Raw genomic sequence first — 20,341 nt, forward strand, 5'->3', positions numbered from 1 at the left:
TGCTCTCCCATTATGTCTCCGCTGTGCTGGCCATGCAAAGGCCATCCAAAGCTTGGGCAGGCATACATACCTGGCTGGCTAGCATTTAAAGAGACTTGTGTTCAGCGTGCTGACTTAGGTGCTCTCTGATCCCTTCTGAGGAAAAGCTGGTCCAGTACAGCTTCCTGGACCATAAGATTACTGTTCCAGATGTCTCACCATTTGGAATGCCAGAACATTAAATTGCTCCATAAATCCACTTAGCTTCACAGTGGCAGTGGAGAACTTAGGTGTTCACTTGGATGCTGTGAGGTGTCCTTTGGAAAAGTCTGTCTCTGTCCATTGGTTACATGGGATGTGAAGGTGCTGGGCAGAGTCATCCTGCTAGGCCAGGCTGCTGTTGCTTGCATTTCTACAGCAGATGCTGTGTGGCTATCAGTGATGGACCCTCGCTTGCAGTGTACCTAAACAGCAGCTAGTAGCACAAGATACCAGTGTAGGGGTTCACAAAATCTTGGATTTTGGGAAGCTCATGTTTTACAATTTTTTGCCATTCATGTAGCACTCTTCTACTGGAATGTGTCCAGAGAAGGGCAACAAGGCTCTGGTGAAAGGCCTGGAACACAAACCCTATGAGGAGAGGATGGTGGAGCTGGGGTTGTTTAGCCTGGAGAAGAGGAGGCTCAGGGGGGACCTCATTGCTGTCTACATCTACCTGAAGGGAGGTTGTAGCCAGGTGGGGGTTGGTCTCTTCTCCCAGACAACCAGCAACAGAACAAGGGGACACAGTCTCAAGTTGTGCCAGGGGAAGTATAGGCTGGATGTTAGGAGGAAGTTCTTCCCAGAGAGAGTGATTGGCATTGGAATGGGCTGCCCAGGGAGGTGGTGGAGTCACCGTCCCTGAAGGTGTTCAAGAAAAGCCTGGATGAGGCCCTTAGTGCCATGGTCATGGTCTAGTTGACTGGCTAGGACTGGGTGCGAGGTTGGACTGGATGATCTTGGAGGACTCTTCCAACCTGGTTGATTCTATGATTCTTTAAAATATGTTATTTTAAATAGTTAAAAATTAACAGCAGCAACAGACCCCTGCAGGAGTGTAATACTGGGTAGCTGGGGTAATGATCCAAACCCTGAGGCTCCTGAAGAACAGCAAACATATTTGAGAAGAACCTTGGTGCAAATGACTTCCAAGTGGGAAGAAATTACTGACTCTAGTAAAACCCTGCTTACTCCAGATATCCTGTTAGCTAGAACAGGATTAAAATGGAAATGAGAATGTGGCTTGACTGATAATATTGACAAGAGCAGGGGGCGTTATGGTGTACGTAATCATATTAGTTGAACAGAATCTCACACAACTGTAAAATTCGTAGTAAAGATGTCTTTATTCCAAAATAATAATAATAATGTGTTAGCCAGACAGCTACAAAACATCTACACAAGACTTTGGTAAGAAATATTCGTGGTAGCTTTTTTTCTCATAATTCCACAGCAAACAAAACCAATGAAGGAAATCTAGAAATGCCTCAAACAAAGGTTTGTTTAAATCGTCTGCTGCACACACAAGGTCCTACTGTACATTTGTTAAGCCCCTAACTTTTCTTTTTTTATTATGTGTAAAGCTTCTACAGTTTGTATGTTAGGAAAAAAACATACACACAATGCTAGGATCTGAGAGTTGAGGTCTACAAAACTGGAGTGACATCTGTGCTTTCAGTTCAGCAGTACTATGCAGGAGATGAGAGAGCACTTCTCTGTTGTATTGACTGATAGCCAGCGGCTAGTACGCTACTAGAAAGTTTACAGTAACAATGCAATACTTTACAGATTGTATAGCAGAGCTTGCTTTTTGTTTCTTCCTGAATAGAAAATCAACCTCTTATTTATTTCTTCATTTGCTTTTGTTTGTGGTTGTTGGTTTGTCTTTACAAAATGCAAGAAGCTTAAATATTTATCCTGTATCAAGTTAGAAGAAAGACAAGTGACTTGTAAAATGTTTCAACAGAAAAAGTGTGAGAAGCTGAACCCAAGCAGGAACAATCACACGTTTCTGACTCAGTGCAATCAACTGTGTCATTGCATGTATTAACAAGGTGGGGGAAATATAAATCCAACATTCATAACTTTAATAAGCCTGAGAGAAATGACTGAAGTCGCACTGAGACAGCCTCCTGAGAGAAAATAAAGTATAGGGTGAATCACATCACCAAATGACAGATTGGGTTAATGGACAACTTTGTCACCATGTTCAGAAAGATGTTGTGTATTTCCTACGTACCTAAAGGTCTATTTGGACTGTGTAGCCTTTGGCAAAGGGAGTAATTAAAAGAGAAAATAGTTTCTTGAACTGGAAAAAAAGCCCATGAAAATACAACATTGGTCTTAGTGGTTTATTTGCAGGAGCAGGCACAGGCATGCAAGTTCAAACAAGTGCTAAGTGTTCAGATAACTGTGCTAGTTTGAGCCTAGCTAGACTGTGAGAAGAATTAGGTTACAGGCTCTGAAAAGGAAGCAATGGTGATGTCTACTTCACTCATAGGCTGGCTGAGATGTGTAAGAACAAGGACACAAACATAGATAACAGAGGCTCTCTCTGTCTCTCTGGGTCTGGACTTCTCTCCCTACCATAGCCTGCTGTCTGTGTGACTAACCCATCTGCTTCATAACCCCCGGCTGACCTTGAGCATAAGGCAAAGTCTGGGGTAAGGTAGAGAGGGGTGGGAGGAAGGTGAAAGGGTGGTTAGGAGCCCCTCCTGGGGACTCAGGTTTCTGGGAGGGCTGTTGTGTTTCTGTATTACTTTTTAACTTGTATATATCTGTCTGTAGCTGTATATACTGTAAATATCTGCTTAAATAGTGTGCTAAGCTGTAAATATAAAGCTTTATTCAATTCCCAGATAGACTGAGCCTAATCTGGGTGATTTTTCCAAAGTGTGAGGGGGCAGGCAACACCCAAACCATCACAATAAGAGCTTTTTTTCCCAGTTAGGTGGAACTTTCTTCTTCTGCTCCTTCTACCCCAAGCCCTCATAGATTCAAGCCTACAAAACCACTCTATCACACATTTCTTAGTCAGAGATTAGTTTTCCAAATGATTAGCCTCAGCTAGGATATCCTCTGTCAGGCTCAGAAAAAAGCAGCTCACCAAGGTAGGTGGTGTGTGGGTCTTGATTGCGTATGTAGCTCTGCCCTGGCACTCATCCCTGTAGCCCTTCTTTGCAGCCATCTGTTTGTTGCTTCACCTGAAATCTGCTCAGCTGGTCACTCCTCCTGTATCTACAGCATTCCCTGCTTTTCTTTTTGTGGTTGGGGTGTTTTTTGTACTCATAAGGCTAAGGTCATTAATACATTACTTGCTTCTGTAATGACAGTGCTATAGAGACACAAACTGCATATATTTTCACCAGGCAGAAGGAGGTAAACTCTCAGAATTAATATTAATCAATGAGCCAAGCTGTGCAAAATGTAGACTGTTTGGGTTTAGCACTAAACCTTGTTGTTTTCTTTCTTCTTGCTGGTTTGGTTTGTGATGGGCTTGGGCGCATTTCATTTAGCAGCAGTGGGAGAGGCTTAACACTGTGTCGGTTATGTTATTTCCTTGGCCCTCCCTTTGCTTCAGAGCTGAAAAAAAAAAATCAGTACCCACCTTGAGGAGGTGGGATGTGGCAGCTGTGGAAGTCCTGAGCAGCCCCTCCAGTGTTCAGTGGAGAAGTGCTGATGAAAAGCCCTATGCAGCAATGAGCCAGCCCTCCTAGCCCGTTCAAGTACAGAGAGGTAATGAGAAGGACTCCCAGGGCAGTGAGGGTGAAGCTGAACAGCCTCAATGCATTGTGGCTTACATCAAATGTGGACACGTAGTTAAAAACCTGTGTGTCAGGTTCTTGGGACAGTGAGATAGAAGTGAGTAGATTACTAAAGGCTGGCTTAAAAAGACTCTAAAATGATTTTTTTTTTCCTCCATTCATTTCTCTCAAGCATGTTTTAAGAGTCAGTATCAACACTCTTATTTTCAGCGCATTGTTATTACTGATGTAGACACATAAGTGTGTGCTGCCTTTCCTGAACCCAAAGATAACCCAGCATCTTCACCTCTCAGCTTTAATGATGTGCTGTTAAACTTACAGGATAATATTTACATTCCAATAGCAAGTGAAACCCAAGGTCCTGCTGGTCCTATACCTGATCATGGGTGGGGAAGAGAGCTCAACTCTTCAGGAAACAGTGTAAAATGGTAAGGAGCTATTTCTAATCTGGGGTAGTTTGCTGATCACTCAGGTAGTTTGGGAAGAGATTTATCCTGGTGAGCATGTCTACAGATCTGCAATTCTCACAGATTTAGTAATGTTTAGCTCCTCCTCTCTGCTGACTGAGAACCCATAAGTGACACTGTGATTAACGTCCTCACAAAACTGAATCTAATATTTCGGTGTCTCATGTGGAAGCCTTTCTGTGGCATAACTGTTGTGACTCTGTATTTGGGCCAATCTGTATTAGTTCTGTATTCATTGCAAGAGGCAGTGAATAGACTCAACGTAAGAACATGGCACTGAAATACATGATGACATGCACGTGTTTTCTCTGTGTCCTGTTCTGGCTGTGACTTATACAGTGAGCAGCCCTCACTACTGAGCTGCACAAATCATCTCCTTTTTAAATTTCAAAGAAACAAAGACCATTTTGTATGGTCCACAGCATCCATGTGAAGAAAGGGATATAGGATAATTATCATAAGTTTCAGCTTAACCCAATAGTGTAAAAAGAGAAACATGCACCTTTAGTATTTATTGAACCAGCATTACTGAAAGTACTCCTTGGCATAGTTGTGTAATCACATAGGCACTGCTTTGGATTTTCAAGATGAAACTGAGAGAGAAATCCTCCCACATATGAAACATGTCACTTCAACTCAGTTCTGTTAATATGCATGCATCCCATGTCTTTACAAGTAGTGTTTCTATATGGCTATTCCATGTCCACGGATATGTCTGTATTTCAGTTAAATGACTCATGATGACTTACTATTTTTATGCATTAAGGGCTGGCTGGAGTACCAAAGATTTACTCTCAGCATAAATCTGTGAGGAAATATTTATAAAATATATTTCTTGCACCAGCAAGACTAAAAAGCAAATCACACTGCAAAAATGAAAATTAATATACACTTTGTATTTTGTTTGTTTTAAAAACCAAACCAAGGTTGACTTTCCATTTAGCTTGGAGTGCATCACTTGGAGGCCTTGTGTTTTGTTAACAAGGGTGAACATTACATGCTCTTAGCTCCTTCTTGTCTCTGCAACTGGTAAACTGAGTACTTTTGGACCTCTTCTTTACCATCATGTAGCGTTCTTGAATTCCACCTCCACAGAGTGTAGAACATTCTGTCCAAGCAGTCCATGGTTTCAGTCTACAAACTGAAAAAAAAAAAAGACTTGGTTAAGTTTTTACTATTTCAGTCTGACCTTTGTGTCTCAACATGTGCACCACTGTGCACACTTAGGTATTTGAATCTCAGATAGCTTATTGCCTAGCCCTTGAGTGTAGGAATTAAGAAACCTCAGTTAAGTATGATCAAGGTGCATTTGCCAAACACTGGAAAAAAAATTGTATGCAGAAAGAAATTTACTGTCTACATTATGAAAGACAGATAAAAATAAGGGACTGTTAAATGTGACACAAGCATGAACCACTAATGAGCGGTAAGTAATATCTGGGTAATGTATGACAGTGTACTACCTTTTATTGACTTGAGACATCAGTGCTTGATCCTGCTGTCCCTTATTGAAAAAAAACAGCCCAAACAGATCCCAGAGCTGTTGGAATCTGAATCGGATGACTGAGGCAAAAATCAATTCGGTTTTGAAATTCAGCACTGGATCCAGGAACAAAGGTAGCTGGATGCAAAGATTACCCCCTCCCCGTTTCTGCAGAACCTGGAATGTCTCTTTTGCCAGGTCTAGAATTGTAGATTTTTCACAGCCCACATTGTGTACTGAAGAAGCTGAAGTAACCTCAGTGATGGGACACAGATGGAAGCGAGCCTTTCTCCACTCTGCCCTAAACTTATGTCCCAAGTTTTTGGGGACAGACAAACACCATTGCTTTATTGCAGAAACTTTCCCTGTACTGACAGGCTGCAAATGTTCTCGCAGCATGAATGGGAGCTGCTCAAAAACTCCTGTTATGCAGAACAAGCAGAGAGACAGGAGCAGGCTAAAACAGGACCTGACACTCACCTGGGTATTGCTCACTATCTATCGCTTTTTTCGCTTGTTCACTTCTCCTCTTTTCCCGGGCCTCTTTCCAGCGCCTTTTTTCCATACCTGGGCCTCGCAGGCATTTCCTTACTCGACATTTGGTACGTTGGACAGTTTCTGGGCATGCTGTTCCTCCAAACTGTGGTTCTATTTTTATCATTCTTGTCCTGATCATATGGCCCTTTCCACATGAGGTATTGCACTCGGACCACTGGGACCACTCTGTTAGTTCACAGTCGATGGCTGCAAAGAACAGGGAATATTTCACGAGAGCCAGAGATCAAAACATGAGGGTACAAACACACACACATGTGCCTAGTGACTTTTTACATCCTAAATACATGAATGCACCTTAAGCCTCCAGTCTTTGCAGCAAATTTTGTGAGGCTATGCTTCAAAATGTTCTGAGTCCATTTCTAGAACTATTATTTGATACTTTTCTCAGTTTCCTGGTGTGGTTTTTTTTTTCCCAGAGTGGTGCTGGCAGATCACTAAAATTACAAAAAACATAAATAATTCTGCTGTGCTGCCTTTGATTTTCCATTCTGCAAACCCATATGTCTGTTGTACCACAAAAAGCTGTTAAAAATTGACTTGTATTTACAAAGAGTTGGACACCTTTGAGATCTAAGCCTTGCTTTACTGGTAGCGTCATATAAAAAGCAAGATTTACTAATAGCATTATGTCTTAAAAGTTTCCATCTTTTCAGCACTGCTTAAAACCCACAGCCCCAGTGAATAATAATGATATCAAAATGATATTTCACATTATTTAAGAAAAGCTGAATTAGCAAATTACAGTTTAAAAGCTTTTTCTAGCCAATACTTACTGTGGAAAAATAATGCAGTTAGTTATAAAGCCTCATAAACCATCTGGCAACAGGACACTGAAAGCAATTGAATCTTATTCATCCAGCAGTGCCTTAGGCTACCATACTTCAGAAAAGCTGCAAAGCAGCTAGAAATTTCCACCACCCAAGAGGTGGGGGATTTTAGTGGAGTCAGGTAAATAAGTGAATTCAGACATCTCCACACCATCCACTGGCTCGTAACATTGCAGGATGCAAAGGAGCGTAGCTGAGTAAAAAGGCTAAGTTCAGAGATGTATCAAAGGTGAAGTCTCTTTTGGGCTCTTTCTGTGAGCTACAAGAATCACACCAGTGATTTTAATCCTTTCTTTCTCACAAGCACCTGTCCTGTATTTGACTAAAGAATAGACTCCTTAATTCTGACTCCTTTACCATGCACTAACTGTGGCCTAAAGCTACAGTATGTGTTAAATGTGATAAACCCAAAGCAGTATCTGTCATCAGTGCAGAGTTAAGTAAGGCAAGCTGAAATGAGAACAGGATTGTACTCCAGCTCTCAACAGCCAAAAGTGCCCCATAAGAACTTTTTTTAATTAACAAAAAAAATCCCCAGATGATAATACTCCCATATTACTAATTCTCCTGTGGGTACCCTTAGGGTGGAAAGCAAGAGAGTAGTGGATCCTTTGTTTACAGAGCTTAAGGAGGCAAGGCTATGTTTGATAAGGGAGGAAATAAATGTCCATACAATAACCTTTCATAGAAAGAAGAACTGCTGTGAACTAATTAAGAAGCAATGCTAAAAAGCCAGTGGTAGAGTTTTGCCCTACAGACTGTGACCCAGAGAGTCAGGCTGCTTCCCAGAGAGCTCCCCACACTCACGGCACTCGGGCAGCATGCACTTTTCCGCTTGCTCCAGTTCCTCATTGCAGTCACCGAGCTCAGCAGCAGATTTCAGCATCCGCTGCCGGGTTCGCATTCCCTTCCCACATGTTACGCTGCAGTCACTCCACTCGGACCAAGGAGAGAGTAGGCAGGGGATGGTATCTAATACAAAAAGTCAAAGGTAATCAGTTCTTGTTATGCATAAACTGCATTTTGGAAAGGATACAGGTGGAAAACGTGCTATGTTTTAGCTGTCGCTGACCAGTTATGCTTTGCTGCCATGTTAGATAAAATTAATCCCAAGGAGAATGATGTTGCTGAAGAAGCTCTGAGAACACTGTATTAGAAAGCTTGCTTGGGTTTAATACCTTTGCCCTCCTTTTCTACAGCTTCTTCATACCTGTAGAATCCCAGCACTTCTAGGGAATAGTTTAGGAAAGTATGCTTCAATCATAACTCCTGTACAAAAACCTGGACTGTTGCAGTGGGCAGAACTGGAAATCAAGCTGATTTAGTGTAAAATGTGATACTTCTGCATTCCATCTACCAAAAATCTTTTTAAACCTTTTTTTTTTTCCTGTCTTTGATGAAAATCTTAACATTTCTTAAGTAATGAAAGCAAATTTTAATAGTCACAGTAAGGGTGAGACTAGCTGACTGCACACAAGGAGCACCTCAATTTCTGAACTGTTCATAGACTAAAAGGAGAAGGCACTGTTTTATTCTAGCCTCATGATGAAACATATCTCATACTTCCTTAAAGCTGCTAATATACACATCGCTGTATGGGTAGTATACTGAATATGTTTTACTGGTCCTTTCATCCCGATGGTGAATGTGGCACTTAATGTGCATTCCCTAAGGATGTAATTTTAAGGAGAACAAGAAGTATCAGTTATGGTTCAGCTATGTTCCCTGTGTGATGAAGCAGCACGTCAGAAACGATGCCTCTCTTTATAGCAGAGGAGATAAGCTCAAGGATGCTTACGACATTCAGGCATCATGCATTTCTCTGCCTCTGTGGTTTCTGCCTTGCACATGGATCCATCAGCTGGAGTCATCTTGATCATTCTGTGTCGTCTCTTCATCCCTGTACCACAGCTGGCACTGCATTCATCCCACTCTCCCCATTCAGTGACAAGGCAGCTGCTAGGGGCTATAAAATGGAGAGAGACATCTGTTCACTAGTAGAGCTCACACAAAAAATGGTTTGGGCAGTGCTCTGCTGTTGACAGGAGGTTACAAACTCAATAAAATACTTACAACACTCCTCATTTACAATACACTTCTCAGTCTCCTCAGTAGGCACTTTGCACATAGAGCCATCTTCAGGGAACTGTTTTACATATCTCTCTCTAGATCGCGTTCCCATTCCACAGGAAACACTACAGGGGGACCATGTAATCCAGTCAGACATCATGCAAGTGGAACCATCTAAAATACAGAGAATGATTTCAATTGCTAATATTAAGTTACTGATCAATCTGTATCAGCCTATGTGTGTGCAGTAGCACTCTTATGCTGCCTCTCGCATTTTGTCCTCTGCTCTATCACTTGCTTCACTCCTTTGCTTTATACTTCTGTGTACTTCATGCATCAACTCAGATGAGCTGCAGAACTGACTAGAAACATCTTCAATTTTGCATCCTTCAGCAATTATTTCTCTGTTTGCCATAAGTCATACAACAGCAACAGCTTCAAGAATTTTAGAGGAAGAGTAAGCCCTACAAGCTGTCTTCTTCCTCTGCCCTTTCCCCTTGATTACCTTCATCACTGCAGCCTGGACCCATGCATGGCTGAAAATCTTGAGTATCTGGACAGGGCACACTGAGGTCCAGCTGAGCTTTAAGCATTCTCTGCCTCATCCTCTTGCCCTTTTCACAGGTAGAAGAGCTGCAGGCTGACCATGGGGACCAGTTTGAATATATGCAGGTCTCAGGGGTATCATCTAAAAAGTAAGAAACGGCAGTGAATGTTAGAAATGGTCCTCCACTCTTTCTCTTTACTTGACTGGTGATTACTATAGGTGCTAAAAGAATACATCCTTTCCTCCTGTATTCTATCTTCTCTGGTTTAGCCCAGAGAAAAAAATAACACAAAACCGGCAAATTTCATTTTTTAAAATTCAAAATGTGTGAACCCAAAAAGGCTTCTCTCTGTTACCACTTCTATTGTTATTGTCACTTTCCAGCTGTACGTGCAGTTTCTTTGTTGTATAAGGAAAGAAGGAAGCTTGTTAACAGCTGAACGCAAGTTCGCTGCTAGAGGGCAGTGGAGCTGGTGCTTCAAACTGGGAAATAACCCCCGGTCCTTAGAGAAGTGGGGCGGGGAGAGGGGGCAACCTCCAGTCTTGACCTCCATCTACCATCGGAGAAACAGCTTTGACATTGTTCAGGGAGATTTATGGCTTCGTGGGTGACAGAGCAGTACCAATGAAGGGCTGCAGCAACATGCTGATGTCTTAGTTGTTGGCTAATAATAACGATAACAATAATAACAATAAGTTGTTGTTATTGTTAATATTATTATTATTATTGTTGTTGTTCTATCATTACACTTAGAAAAATGTAAAGTAAAATAGCAGAGAAATACCCTGAGGTTTTGATTGCTGGGATACTTTTTTTATCCCCTAAAAGATAATACAAAATTACAATGCCAAGAATGCTTGGAAATGCTTCTGTGTGTGTGTGAAGAAAATGCACTCGTTAATAGAGTTTTAGTGCTAGTGTAAGTGATTAATGGCCATTGCCAGCTCTAGAGAGTTTTCTCTGGTTTAGCCCAGAGAAAAAAAAAAAACATAAAAATGACAACTTTCGTTTTTTAAAATTCAAAATGTGTGAACCCAAAAAGGCTTCTCTCTGTTATCACTTCTATTGTTATTGTCACTTTCCAGGTGTACATGCAGTTTCTTTGCTGTGTAAGGAAAGGCTTAGAGTAGATACTGAAAAAGATGAAAACCTAAACCTGTCTTTGACACCGAATAGGACTTCTGCTCCTAAGTTAGTTTTGTATTTTATCTAGAAGTGACAGTGGAGGGTGGGACAAAATACAACTCAGTGCAGCACAAAGTAATTTAAAATGTACCTTCTTCTTTTTCCTCTGGTGCTAGATCTGCCACAATATCGTCTATGTTATCAGGTACAATATTGCACTGCTCCCCCTGCAAAGAAATTATTGTGGAGATTGGATACTGCAAACTCATACATGTACACAGTGAGAGGGCCACAACAGTACATTGTGAGGCACTAGTGCATCTCAGGCATTTTTTCTCATTCTTAGAAATACTTTAAAATCCACAATTAAGCAGATTACAGAAGTACAAGAAATACTACTTTGTTGTGGGTAGCTTAAGGAGTGTATGTATGGCAGGGGACAGGGGTGATGACAGAAGAGGAGGAGAGAAAGGACTGGGGCTTTTTGTTTATACAGTGTTTTGCTTGCTTAAGAGTTTTACACATATGCTGTACCTTCCGTGCAATTCTCTCAATGACAACTCTGGCTACCAGCTTGATAGATCCTCCTTCTGGATCATAAAATGGACTTTGAGGATGATCTAGGCTGGTAAGTGGTCTGATCTTCTCTTGAGGCACTGTAGGTTTGTTAGGAGACTGCAGTCCAAGAGAAAAGAAAATGTTGAAACAGATTATTGGGAGTTGGATTAGATACTCTCTACAGGTCCCTTCTAACCCCTACATTCTGTAATAATAATACCCCAGGTGAGCATAATATTATGTCTGTAACTACCTGAAGGGAAGTTGTGGAGAGGCTGGTGCTGGTCTCCTCTCACAGACAGAACAAGGGGGAATGGCCTCAAGCTGAGACTGGGTAGGTTTAGATTGGATATTAGGAAAAAAGTTTTTCACTGAGAGTGTGGCCAGGCACTGGAGTGAGCTACCCAGGGAGGTGGTGGAGTCACCCACCCTGGATGTGTTTAAGGCTCGTTTGGAAGTGGTGTTTAGGACTATGGTTTAAGGTGAATCTTGTAGAGTTATAGGTTGGACTTGGTGATGCTGAGGGTCTTTTCCAACCTGGATGTTTCTGTGATTATCCCATTAATAATAATGCTGAGGGAATTGAGCAGAGTGGCTGACAGGAACTGCAGCTAGCAGCTAGTTAAATGACTTGTAATTTGTTATAAGCAAACTTTTACTAGAGTAATATAAAGGAAATATGCTATTGCCATGGATAAAACAGCTTTAATTCTTCACTGCTTTAAGGGAAACGTAATGGTTTCAACGCATTACAAATAGCCCACGTACCTCATAGCTAACACCACTGTCCGTGCCGGCATCCCAGGGGATTAAATCCTGAACGACTCTCTGAACCCAGCCGCAGTCCTTGGTACAGAGGTCTTCAGCAGACAGCCCCACGTTCCAGTCGGGGCTGGGGCCCAGCATGGTGAGGAAGGACATCAGGTGCCGGTGCCGATCAACAGAAAACTCAGCAGAGGGAGCAGCTCTCCTGCAAATTGCCAGAGGAAGCTTGTTAGCAGCTGAACCCGAGTGCGCTGCTAGAGGGCAGCGGAGCTGGTGCTTCAAGCTGGGAAATGCCGAACACTGGCACGACACCGCTCCTTAGAGAAGTGGGGCGGGGAGAGGGGGCAACCTCCAGTCTTGACCTCCATCTACCATGGGAGAAACAGCTTTGACATTGTTCAGGGAGATTTATGGCTTCGTGGGTGACAGAGCAGTACCAACATGCTGATGTCTTAGTTGTTGGCTAATAATAACGATAATAATAGTAATAACAATAAGTTGTCGTTATTGTTAATATTATTATTGTTGTTGTTCTATCATTACACTTAGAAAACTGTGAAGTAAAATAGCAGAGAAATACCCTGAGGTTTTGATTGCTGGGATACTTTTTTTATCCCCTAAAAGATAATACAAATTACAATGCCAAGAATGCTTGGAAGTGCTACTGTGTCTGTGTGTGTGTGTGAAGAAAATGCACTCGTTAATAGAGTTTTAGTGCTAGTGTGAGAGATTAATGGCCATTGCCAGCCCTAGAGAGTTCAGCCAAGACTTTTTCAGGTTTCTGCCAGTGTGTTTGAGAATGCCTCTATTCATCCAGCCTTTGTCAGCTGTTCCCTCAGGAAGAAATCCTGCTGAATCATGCAGTGCTCCGCGATGCTGACGAGCAACTAGCATGTTCCTGTGCAAATGGAAGATGAAATTAGGTCTGGACTGGAGGTTTCTGTTCACTAATGAAAATCAGGATCTCTTCATGGTGGCTTTCTCCTGAGCAACCAAAAAATGGGGAGTTAGTTATTTAAAATATGGTTTTGGCAATTTGGCTTTACCACAAACTAGTCTGATATCAATCCAAGTTTTCTTCAGTCGCAGGACTTGAGGCAACACAGTGTCAAGCTGGGTCATCTTTTCACTGTTATGCCGAAGCCCATAGATTTAAGAGCATCTAAAGACTGTGTTTATTTTTAGTGTAAGGTATTTTGTTTGGCTTTTACAGTGTTATTAATCTTCTCCTTTTGAGTCAGGTAGCTGTGTATATGTAATGTGCATACACCATTCTTCTCCAGTCATAAAATGTTTACTCTCCCTATAAATGCTGTCATCCCTGTAACAACATGGCATTTAATTTGTGTATTTTTCTGGCTCAAAGCACTCAGCATTTTAGAAAAAAAGAGAACAGCCCAAAGACAATGAATTTCAGTAGTTATCACTGAGTTTCTAGTGTAAGCTGCCTAAAAGTTAGTGTATCTAGTTCCTCTTCAAGAGACAACTTGCATAAATAAGCATCTCCTAATGGGTAAAATGTTCCGGCCGCATCTGTTTCAGAGTCTTTAGAAGTTGTTTCTTACTGTGTAAATTATCTCATATTGAATTAGAAACTCTTCTGCTCAGAGTCTTTAAGTGCTTGCTGACATTAATCCTGCCTTTCCCAGAAGGAGAGGTGAATGATTTTTCTTTTTTTCACCACAGATAGAACTGTGATTTCAATGGCACCATTTATTTACTGAAAAGTAATAACATAATGCATGCTGGTATCAGCTTCACTCTGTGAACACAGGATCCGGAGATATTTGTCAAGTATATAGCAGTGATTAGTCTTCAAAAGTCTGCTAACTGACTCCAATTAACTAAAGGATTTACTGCAATAGAAGAGAATTCCCTATAGTACACACAGAAGTCTAAACAGGAGACAGCAAAAAATAACAAAGCCACATGTGTTTGGGTACCTGATCTTTAGACTGTGTCTAATATAGATACTGCAGAATAGAGACATGAGTCAGTGTGGAGCCGCTACTGAACCGCACCTGGGTCAGTCTCCAGGTAGCTGGTGTGTGGGTGACACCGCACTGTGCTGCTCCTCACACCCGTGCTCTCAGCAAACATAGAAGAGGCAGACCCAGCCACGCTGTCACTTGACTTCTTTAGACACATAGTAGTGGGAAACTTTTGTCACTGGTTATTCTCGTGATATGCATGTGTTCTGAACGCTTTGTTGGGAAAAGTAAATTAGCAGTAATCACATTGTTAATATAGACCAAATGCAATTGCCTGTTTAACTTATAACTAAGCTACATCAGTATTGCAGCTAGGTAAAAGAATGCTTCAGTAGGAGATACTCTTTACCTGCAAGCCTTCACTTATGTTAAATTACAGCAATAAACTCAAGCTTCCAAGACTTCCAATTTCAGAGCAAAAAAATTAGCTAGCTTCTGCTCCTTCCTAAAGACAGAGAGCTAGTCTTATGGCCATTTTACTGGATTTCATCCCCTAAGAGGTTAACATGGAAATGATTACTAGAGGATGAACTGGAAGCCAGTTTTCTCCTCTTCCTTCCTCCACTCAAACATCAACAACAAATCTCGCCCAGATGTCCTAAGACTGGTCTGTGGATCATCCTGAGGGAAACTAGTGTAAAAACATGCTCAAGTGCACCCTAAACCTGACCTTTTTAATTCTCTGTTGTCAACACCTGATAAAATAGGCATGTAGATCATCTTCTTGACCTCTGCTTCCAATACAGGGAACTATTGCCATTGTAAAGCTTCTAGATCTTAAGGATGTGTTCTTCTGTGACAGATTGTGTTTGTTAATGGCTGCAGGAAACCCCTAAAGGCTGTAAGTGGTGTGACTGCTGAAAGAGACAAGTGTTGTCTCTTTTCCTTCCCTTACACACTTATGTGCATAAAACCGGTGGCAAATACCAATTGCGAAGCACACCCTAAACATTGAGCTAAGTTCTAGGTGACAACCCGGAGAGCCCCACAGGGCTGGGAATCCTCCCTGCTGTTGTGGCAGAAGCAGACAGTACTTTTCCACTGTGAGCCTGATCAGCCTGCTGCCAATTCCTGTCACATAGTACAGAGTGAAGCAAAGTACTGGGTAGTGTCCTGCATCCTAATTTTTTCCATTTGCCTTTTTTGTTCTAATGCTATTTTCATTTAGATGGCACGATTTGTATCGCTAGCTACAGGGATGCCATATACTGAGCAGCAGATGAAAATGCTCCAGTTTTTCCACATCTCTCTCTCTTTTTTAATTTGTTTTTCCTTCTTTTGTTTTGGTAGGGGAGGAGGGGAATGGGTTTGGGGTTTTTTTGTTTGCTTATTGGGGAGGCTTTTTGGGTTTGCTGGGGTTTTTAAGGCGAAATGAGCACAAATGAGATTTTGCTTTCAAAGGTTTCCTCTAAATGGCACTATACTTGTGGTCACTACTGGGGGGGGGGGTGTTTAAGGATGACTTTAACAAACCAACAGAAAAGTCAGCTTGCTGCCAGATGCATTTTTTTGAGTCTTGGATCCATGCTGTTGTGTTCTGCTGATATTCCTGTAAGGAAGGTGGTTGTAGAGACTTACTTGACAGAAATAGTGAAATTAATATTTTGCAGAATAAAATGCTGAGGTTACTTTTGGCTTGATATTTGGTTAGTATACAAGTAAAAGAAACAGAAAAGGGCAGCTCAAATGTGTACTTTCTGTCTCTAACTAGCTCAACAAGTAAGACCATTTATTGAGCTTCTATGATTGGCATCAATTGAATGTTACTACTGGATGCTACATGTACTATATTCGTACAGCAAAGCCATTTGCCTCACCCGTGCATAAAGAATTTTCCAGCAAGACAAAATCCTATTATGTAGGGAGAGATTTGAACATGAAGAGCATTGGTATTTCCATGGCAAAGTGCAGTGCAGTGCAGAGAATCTCTTGCTAGCTGTTAAACTCTCCAGGCTGGCTACCAGAAGTGATTCTGGCTATGGCAGCACAAAGGCAAATTATTTCTTCATATAAATTAAACCAATGTATTAGACACGTGGTTTGCAGCACTGGTGGAAAAGTCAACAACCTGAAGCATCTTCAAAAATACTGAATCTGTGAAGTGCTTCACAGCCAAGTTCTGACTAAGGTTGTGGGTAAAAAAAAAAACAATGCTGTGATTAAGTGGGCATATTAGAGAGCACAGGAGAGTGTAAAATACTTACTGTGATGACAGCTGTCTGAAATGAAATTTACATTCAGGTGGTCATCCTTCATTTCCAAAGACTTATGCTACATCACATCTAGATATTCTAGGATGAATGCTCTTATTTATTCATCTTCAAAGCTTTTTTTTTTGCTATTGATACAAATAACATTATGAGCATAGAAACATATTTCACACCCTTGAACTTCTAACTCTGCACCTCCTGCCTACCAGCAGCACCTACACGACATCTGTTTTATTGAAGAAGCCTTTAAATTCTTACCATCCTGAAAAGTGCACTATCTTAAAAGAAAGGTAAGATCTAAAATTGAATGGAAATACTATTTGACTACACCCCTGCAACTAGCAGAACAAATCAAAGGGCATATTTAGAAGATGTATCTTTAAGAAAAAAACACTTAGGAAGAGACATAAAAGAGTTAGGGACATTACGTTAAGAATCCTTCTAACGTTCTGCTTAAATGCAGGGCAGGTAAATGTTCAACCTAATGAATAATTTAAACATGTGCATGTCCCAAAAGAGCCAGGGAAAAGAAAGCTACAATAAAATGAACAGAGTCAATGAAATTTGACTGACATCCATATAAAAAGTTAAAAAGCACTTCAGTGTTAAGCTCTTTTGGTCTCTGAGCACCTAATCAGAGGTGACGACAGCAAGAGGTCGGCTATGCTATTACATAATGAAAGAATAAAGCCACCAAAAAAAGAAACTCTTCAATGTTTACCTTCCAGACTACAAAAAGGGCTGCGTTACAACCTCTTACTTTGCTGTATGTAAGCTCTTAAAATGAGAATGTTTCCTATAAGCAGCTAAAAGCGATGGATATGAAATGGCATACACAAGTAAAGGATTACATCACTTCCAGTGACATTAAACCCACTGATTACAGCAAATGCTGTTCTAAAATATCATTGATAGGAGTATTTCTTTAAAAAGCATTAGAAAAGGAGGAGCCTTTGTGCAGTGCAGCTTTTGTCATCTAAACATACATAGTTGCTACTTTAGATAATGATTTAATACCTTTGGAATGGGCATGCTATCATGACATGAGTTACAAATATGAACAGGTTTTCCTCACTGAAAAAAATTCTCTGATCTCTCGAGATAGAATTGCAGCTTCTGAAAACTGCTGGGTTTTGTGTGTGTTCTTTGCAGGTTGTCACAAATCACTTAGGTGTAGTTATCCCACATGCTGCTGGCAGCATTTGATCCTGCTTAGAAAAGCTTCATGTCACTTCTCCAATCACTTACTGCACATTTACAATCAAGCTATTTTTCAGGAGTCCTTCTGCAATACACAGCATTACTGCAGTGTTTTTATCCAGGCCAGGCTGACTACTAAGCCAGAAGGACTCTAACTGTACAATTTCAGGAAACCTCTCTTCTTCATTTCCTAGGAGCTTTGGGGCTACAAATTGCCTGCCCAGAGTAATTACAGCTGTATTTACAAAGGAAGTCCTCTGGGATGTTGTAAGAATACTGTGGCTTCCATCTCCTTTTCACCTGGATAATCTACAAAGCCCTGACCATGCCTTTTTGTCCTGAGCAATCAGTTCTTCAACCCAGCAATTACAACTAGATTTCCAATTCTTCTCTCTCCCATTAACAACATCAGATACTCAGCACAGACTTATTTATGAGACCGTTCTAGTAGTGAACTGTGGTTTGGTACCATTTGAACTCATGCTGAATATTAGATTATAGCAAATACCTCCTTGTAACAATCAAATACCTCCTTGCAACAAAAATTACTGTGAGGCTATTTATTGGAATATCTACAAAAGGTGTTGTCTAATGGCAGGATGATCTAATCCCACAAATTCCTTTCAAAGATTTCAATATAAGATTATCATGCATTTCAAAAGTACTTTGTTTTTGCAAGTGACAAATGCCTGGAAGTGCATTTTACATTTCTCTGGTGCCAGTGTAATCTGTCCAACATCTCACCACCTCATTAATACAACCCACATTCTGTTCAGCTTCTATAGCCACCTCACTTACCTATGCCTTTTGGTGCCTGGAGATGTGAATTACAGTAAATGTTCATTACATCCATAACAATGCAAAGACAGAACAATTGGAAGTTTGAAATTTTGCACATAGATCCTGTTCCCTAGAAATGTAAATGGTAAATCATCCCAGTTACTCGGTATTTACACAAGAATGAGGAGTTGGGATTAGTAAGCAAACATATCATTGCATGGAAATAATGCATACGTGATTACTCACTAAATTATAAAGGGAAATTATTTTGGCTCAAGGAAAGACAACAGATGGTTGGGAAATAATCACAAACAGTAACTACCAATGGGAGGAACATGTAAAGAAAACAAAAGCAAGGCTAGAATGGGATGAGTAAGTTTGATTTAATTGGATGGCCATTAATTTCCATGAACAATTAGTATAAAGTTCTTAGTTAAATCTTCTCTATGTTTTAATATCCAACTTTTTTCCTTGCCTAGTGACATTTGAATTTTAAATGGAAAGTAAATGGTGAGCAATAGAAAATGGAACTGCCATATGTGCTTGCTCTGACAAAAAAATGATCGTTGCAATTCTTTCTTTTCCAACAAACACATATGTTCTGCCTTACTTTTTTTTCAAAGGCTGAATTATGAATTTCTTAATGTGGGTGTCAGACCATCTGTCAAACAATGAAGTTTCCCTAAGTCTTGATAACACACGTAATACTTAAAGACATTAATCCTTTTTCTAAGCATGAGGTAGTTTTTGTAATGAGCTTTTCCTACGTCAGCAGTAACTATTTATATAACTATAAATGCACATCCAGGTAAACACAACACAGTAACATGGGGCTTCATGCTGGGAGAGGTGGACTTCTGGGTCCTTGTGCTGCTGGTAGACAATCCAGCACTGGAAGGGACCTCCTTGGTCATCTAATCCAACCCCCTCTGCAGTCAGCAGGGGCATTCTCAACTAGATCAGGTTTATGTGAAAAACAGGAGACTGATCTTTTCAGATTTAAATGAAACTCTGTAGAGACATTAAAAGAGCAACCAAGTTGTGAGGTGTTGGGTTTACTCATTCTTGTCACGTTCCTAAAATATTAATAAAATGGTAATTAGTATTATTACAGATCTTAATTATTTGAACACAGACCTGCATTTTGAGCTCAAGTCACATTCAATCTCAAATTTAGACAGTTTATAAAACTGGTCAAAATACTGGTTATTTTATATGGCTGTTGACTTCAGTGAGTTCTCTTGCTTTGCGTGGAACAAATATTTCTGTGCTTGGGATGAAGTTTCCATGTTAAAAAACCAACCACACACAACAACAAAACAAAACCAAACTAAAAGCACTGTGAAGATTTTCTGCTTCCAGTGTGAAACCAGAAATTTGCCATTTAGATCCAATTCTTGTGTGAAAACTTTGATTCTGAAGTCAAAGCCTTCTAACAAAAGTGTTTTGATTAGCTCTACTGATGCATAAACTGCTCATTCAACATAAATTACTCCTGCATACAGCTGCCAGGAGTTTACTGACAGTTCTATGGAGCTTCTAAAGTCCCTTAAGTCATACAAATGGGGATGACCTCACAGCGTAGGGAAAACAGTGGTCCTTAAGATGAACCACTATATCATTAAGGAATGATACACTGGAGGATGGAAAATCACCACAGAGAGATTTCTGACCTAAAATGTAGTTTAAGCATTAGCCAAACGTAAAGCTGGAGCACTCGGAATTGCTTCACAGCTCCAGAGAGATTTCTGTATTTGTCTTCATGTTATCAAAAGTCACCATTGACTTTTCTCCCTCCCCCCCACCATATATCAGATTGTCCTTAATGGAACAATTTCTGATTAGGACCAGGGGTCAGAATTCTTCTATTTTTTGACAATATTAAACTTCACTGGATTAAATGCAGGTACTGATAAAAATCATAAGAGAAGAAAATATGTGAGCAAGACACACCATCGAGTTGCCATGGAAACAAAT

At 40.7% G+C, this 20,341-nt stretch overlaps 1 protein-coding gene and 1 long non-coding RNA gene across 3 annotated transcripts in view; one reads left to right on the plus strand and one right to left on the minus strand.

Annotated features, from left to right (window-relative positions):
* The window catches only part of LOC135186231 (uncharacterized), a 240,152-nt gene that overhangs the window by 218,413 nt on the left and 1,398 nt on the right, over nucleotides 1-20,341 (plus strand). The window lies entirely within an intron of this gene.
* SPON1 (spondin 1) overlaps nucleotides 1,346-20,341 on the minus strand; it is a 346,266-nt gene continuing 327,270 nt past the window's right edge. For both annotated transcript variants that reach the window (XM_064163805.1, XM_064163804.1), the window contains 9 exons: nucleotides 12,187-12,388; nucleotides 11,395-11,535; nucleotides 11,012-11,087; nucleotides 9,693-9,875; nucleotides 9,191-9,361; nucleotides 8,916-9,083; nucleotides 7,925-8,089; nucleotides 6,213-6,476; nucleotides 1,346-5,390 (listed from right to left, as the gene is read on the minus strand). In XM_064163805.1, coding sequence (XP_064019875.1) covers nucleotides 5,227-5,390; nucleotides 6,213-6,476; nucleotides 7,925-8,089; nucleotides 8,916-9,083; nucleotides 9,191-9,361; nucleotides 9,693-9,875; nucleotides 11,012-11,087; nucleotides 11,395-11,535; nucleotides 12,187-12,388 — 1,534 coding nt within the window. In that variant the 3' untranslated portion in view covers nucleotides 1,346-5,226. The remainder of the gene's footprint in view (nucleotides 5,391-6,212; nucleotides 6,477-7,924; nucleotides 8,090-8,915; nucleotides 9,084-9,190; nucleotides 9,362-9,692; nucleotides 9,876-11,011; nucleotides 11,088-11,394; nucleotides 11,536-12,186; nucleotides 12,389-20,341) is intronic.

Source organism: Pogoniulus pusillus, chromosome 24 (genome assembly GCF_015220805.1).
Source record: "Pogoniulus pusillus isolate bPogPus1 chromosome 24, bPogPus1.pri, whole genome shotgun sequence".
Lineage (NCBI taxonomy): Eukaryota > Metazoa > Chordata > Aves > Piciformes > Lybiidae > Pogoniulus > Pogoniulus pusillus.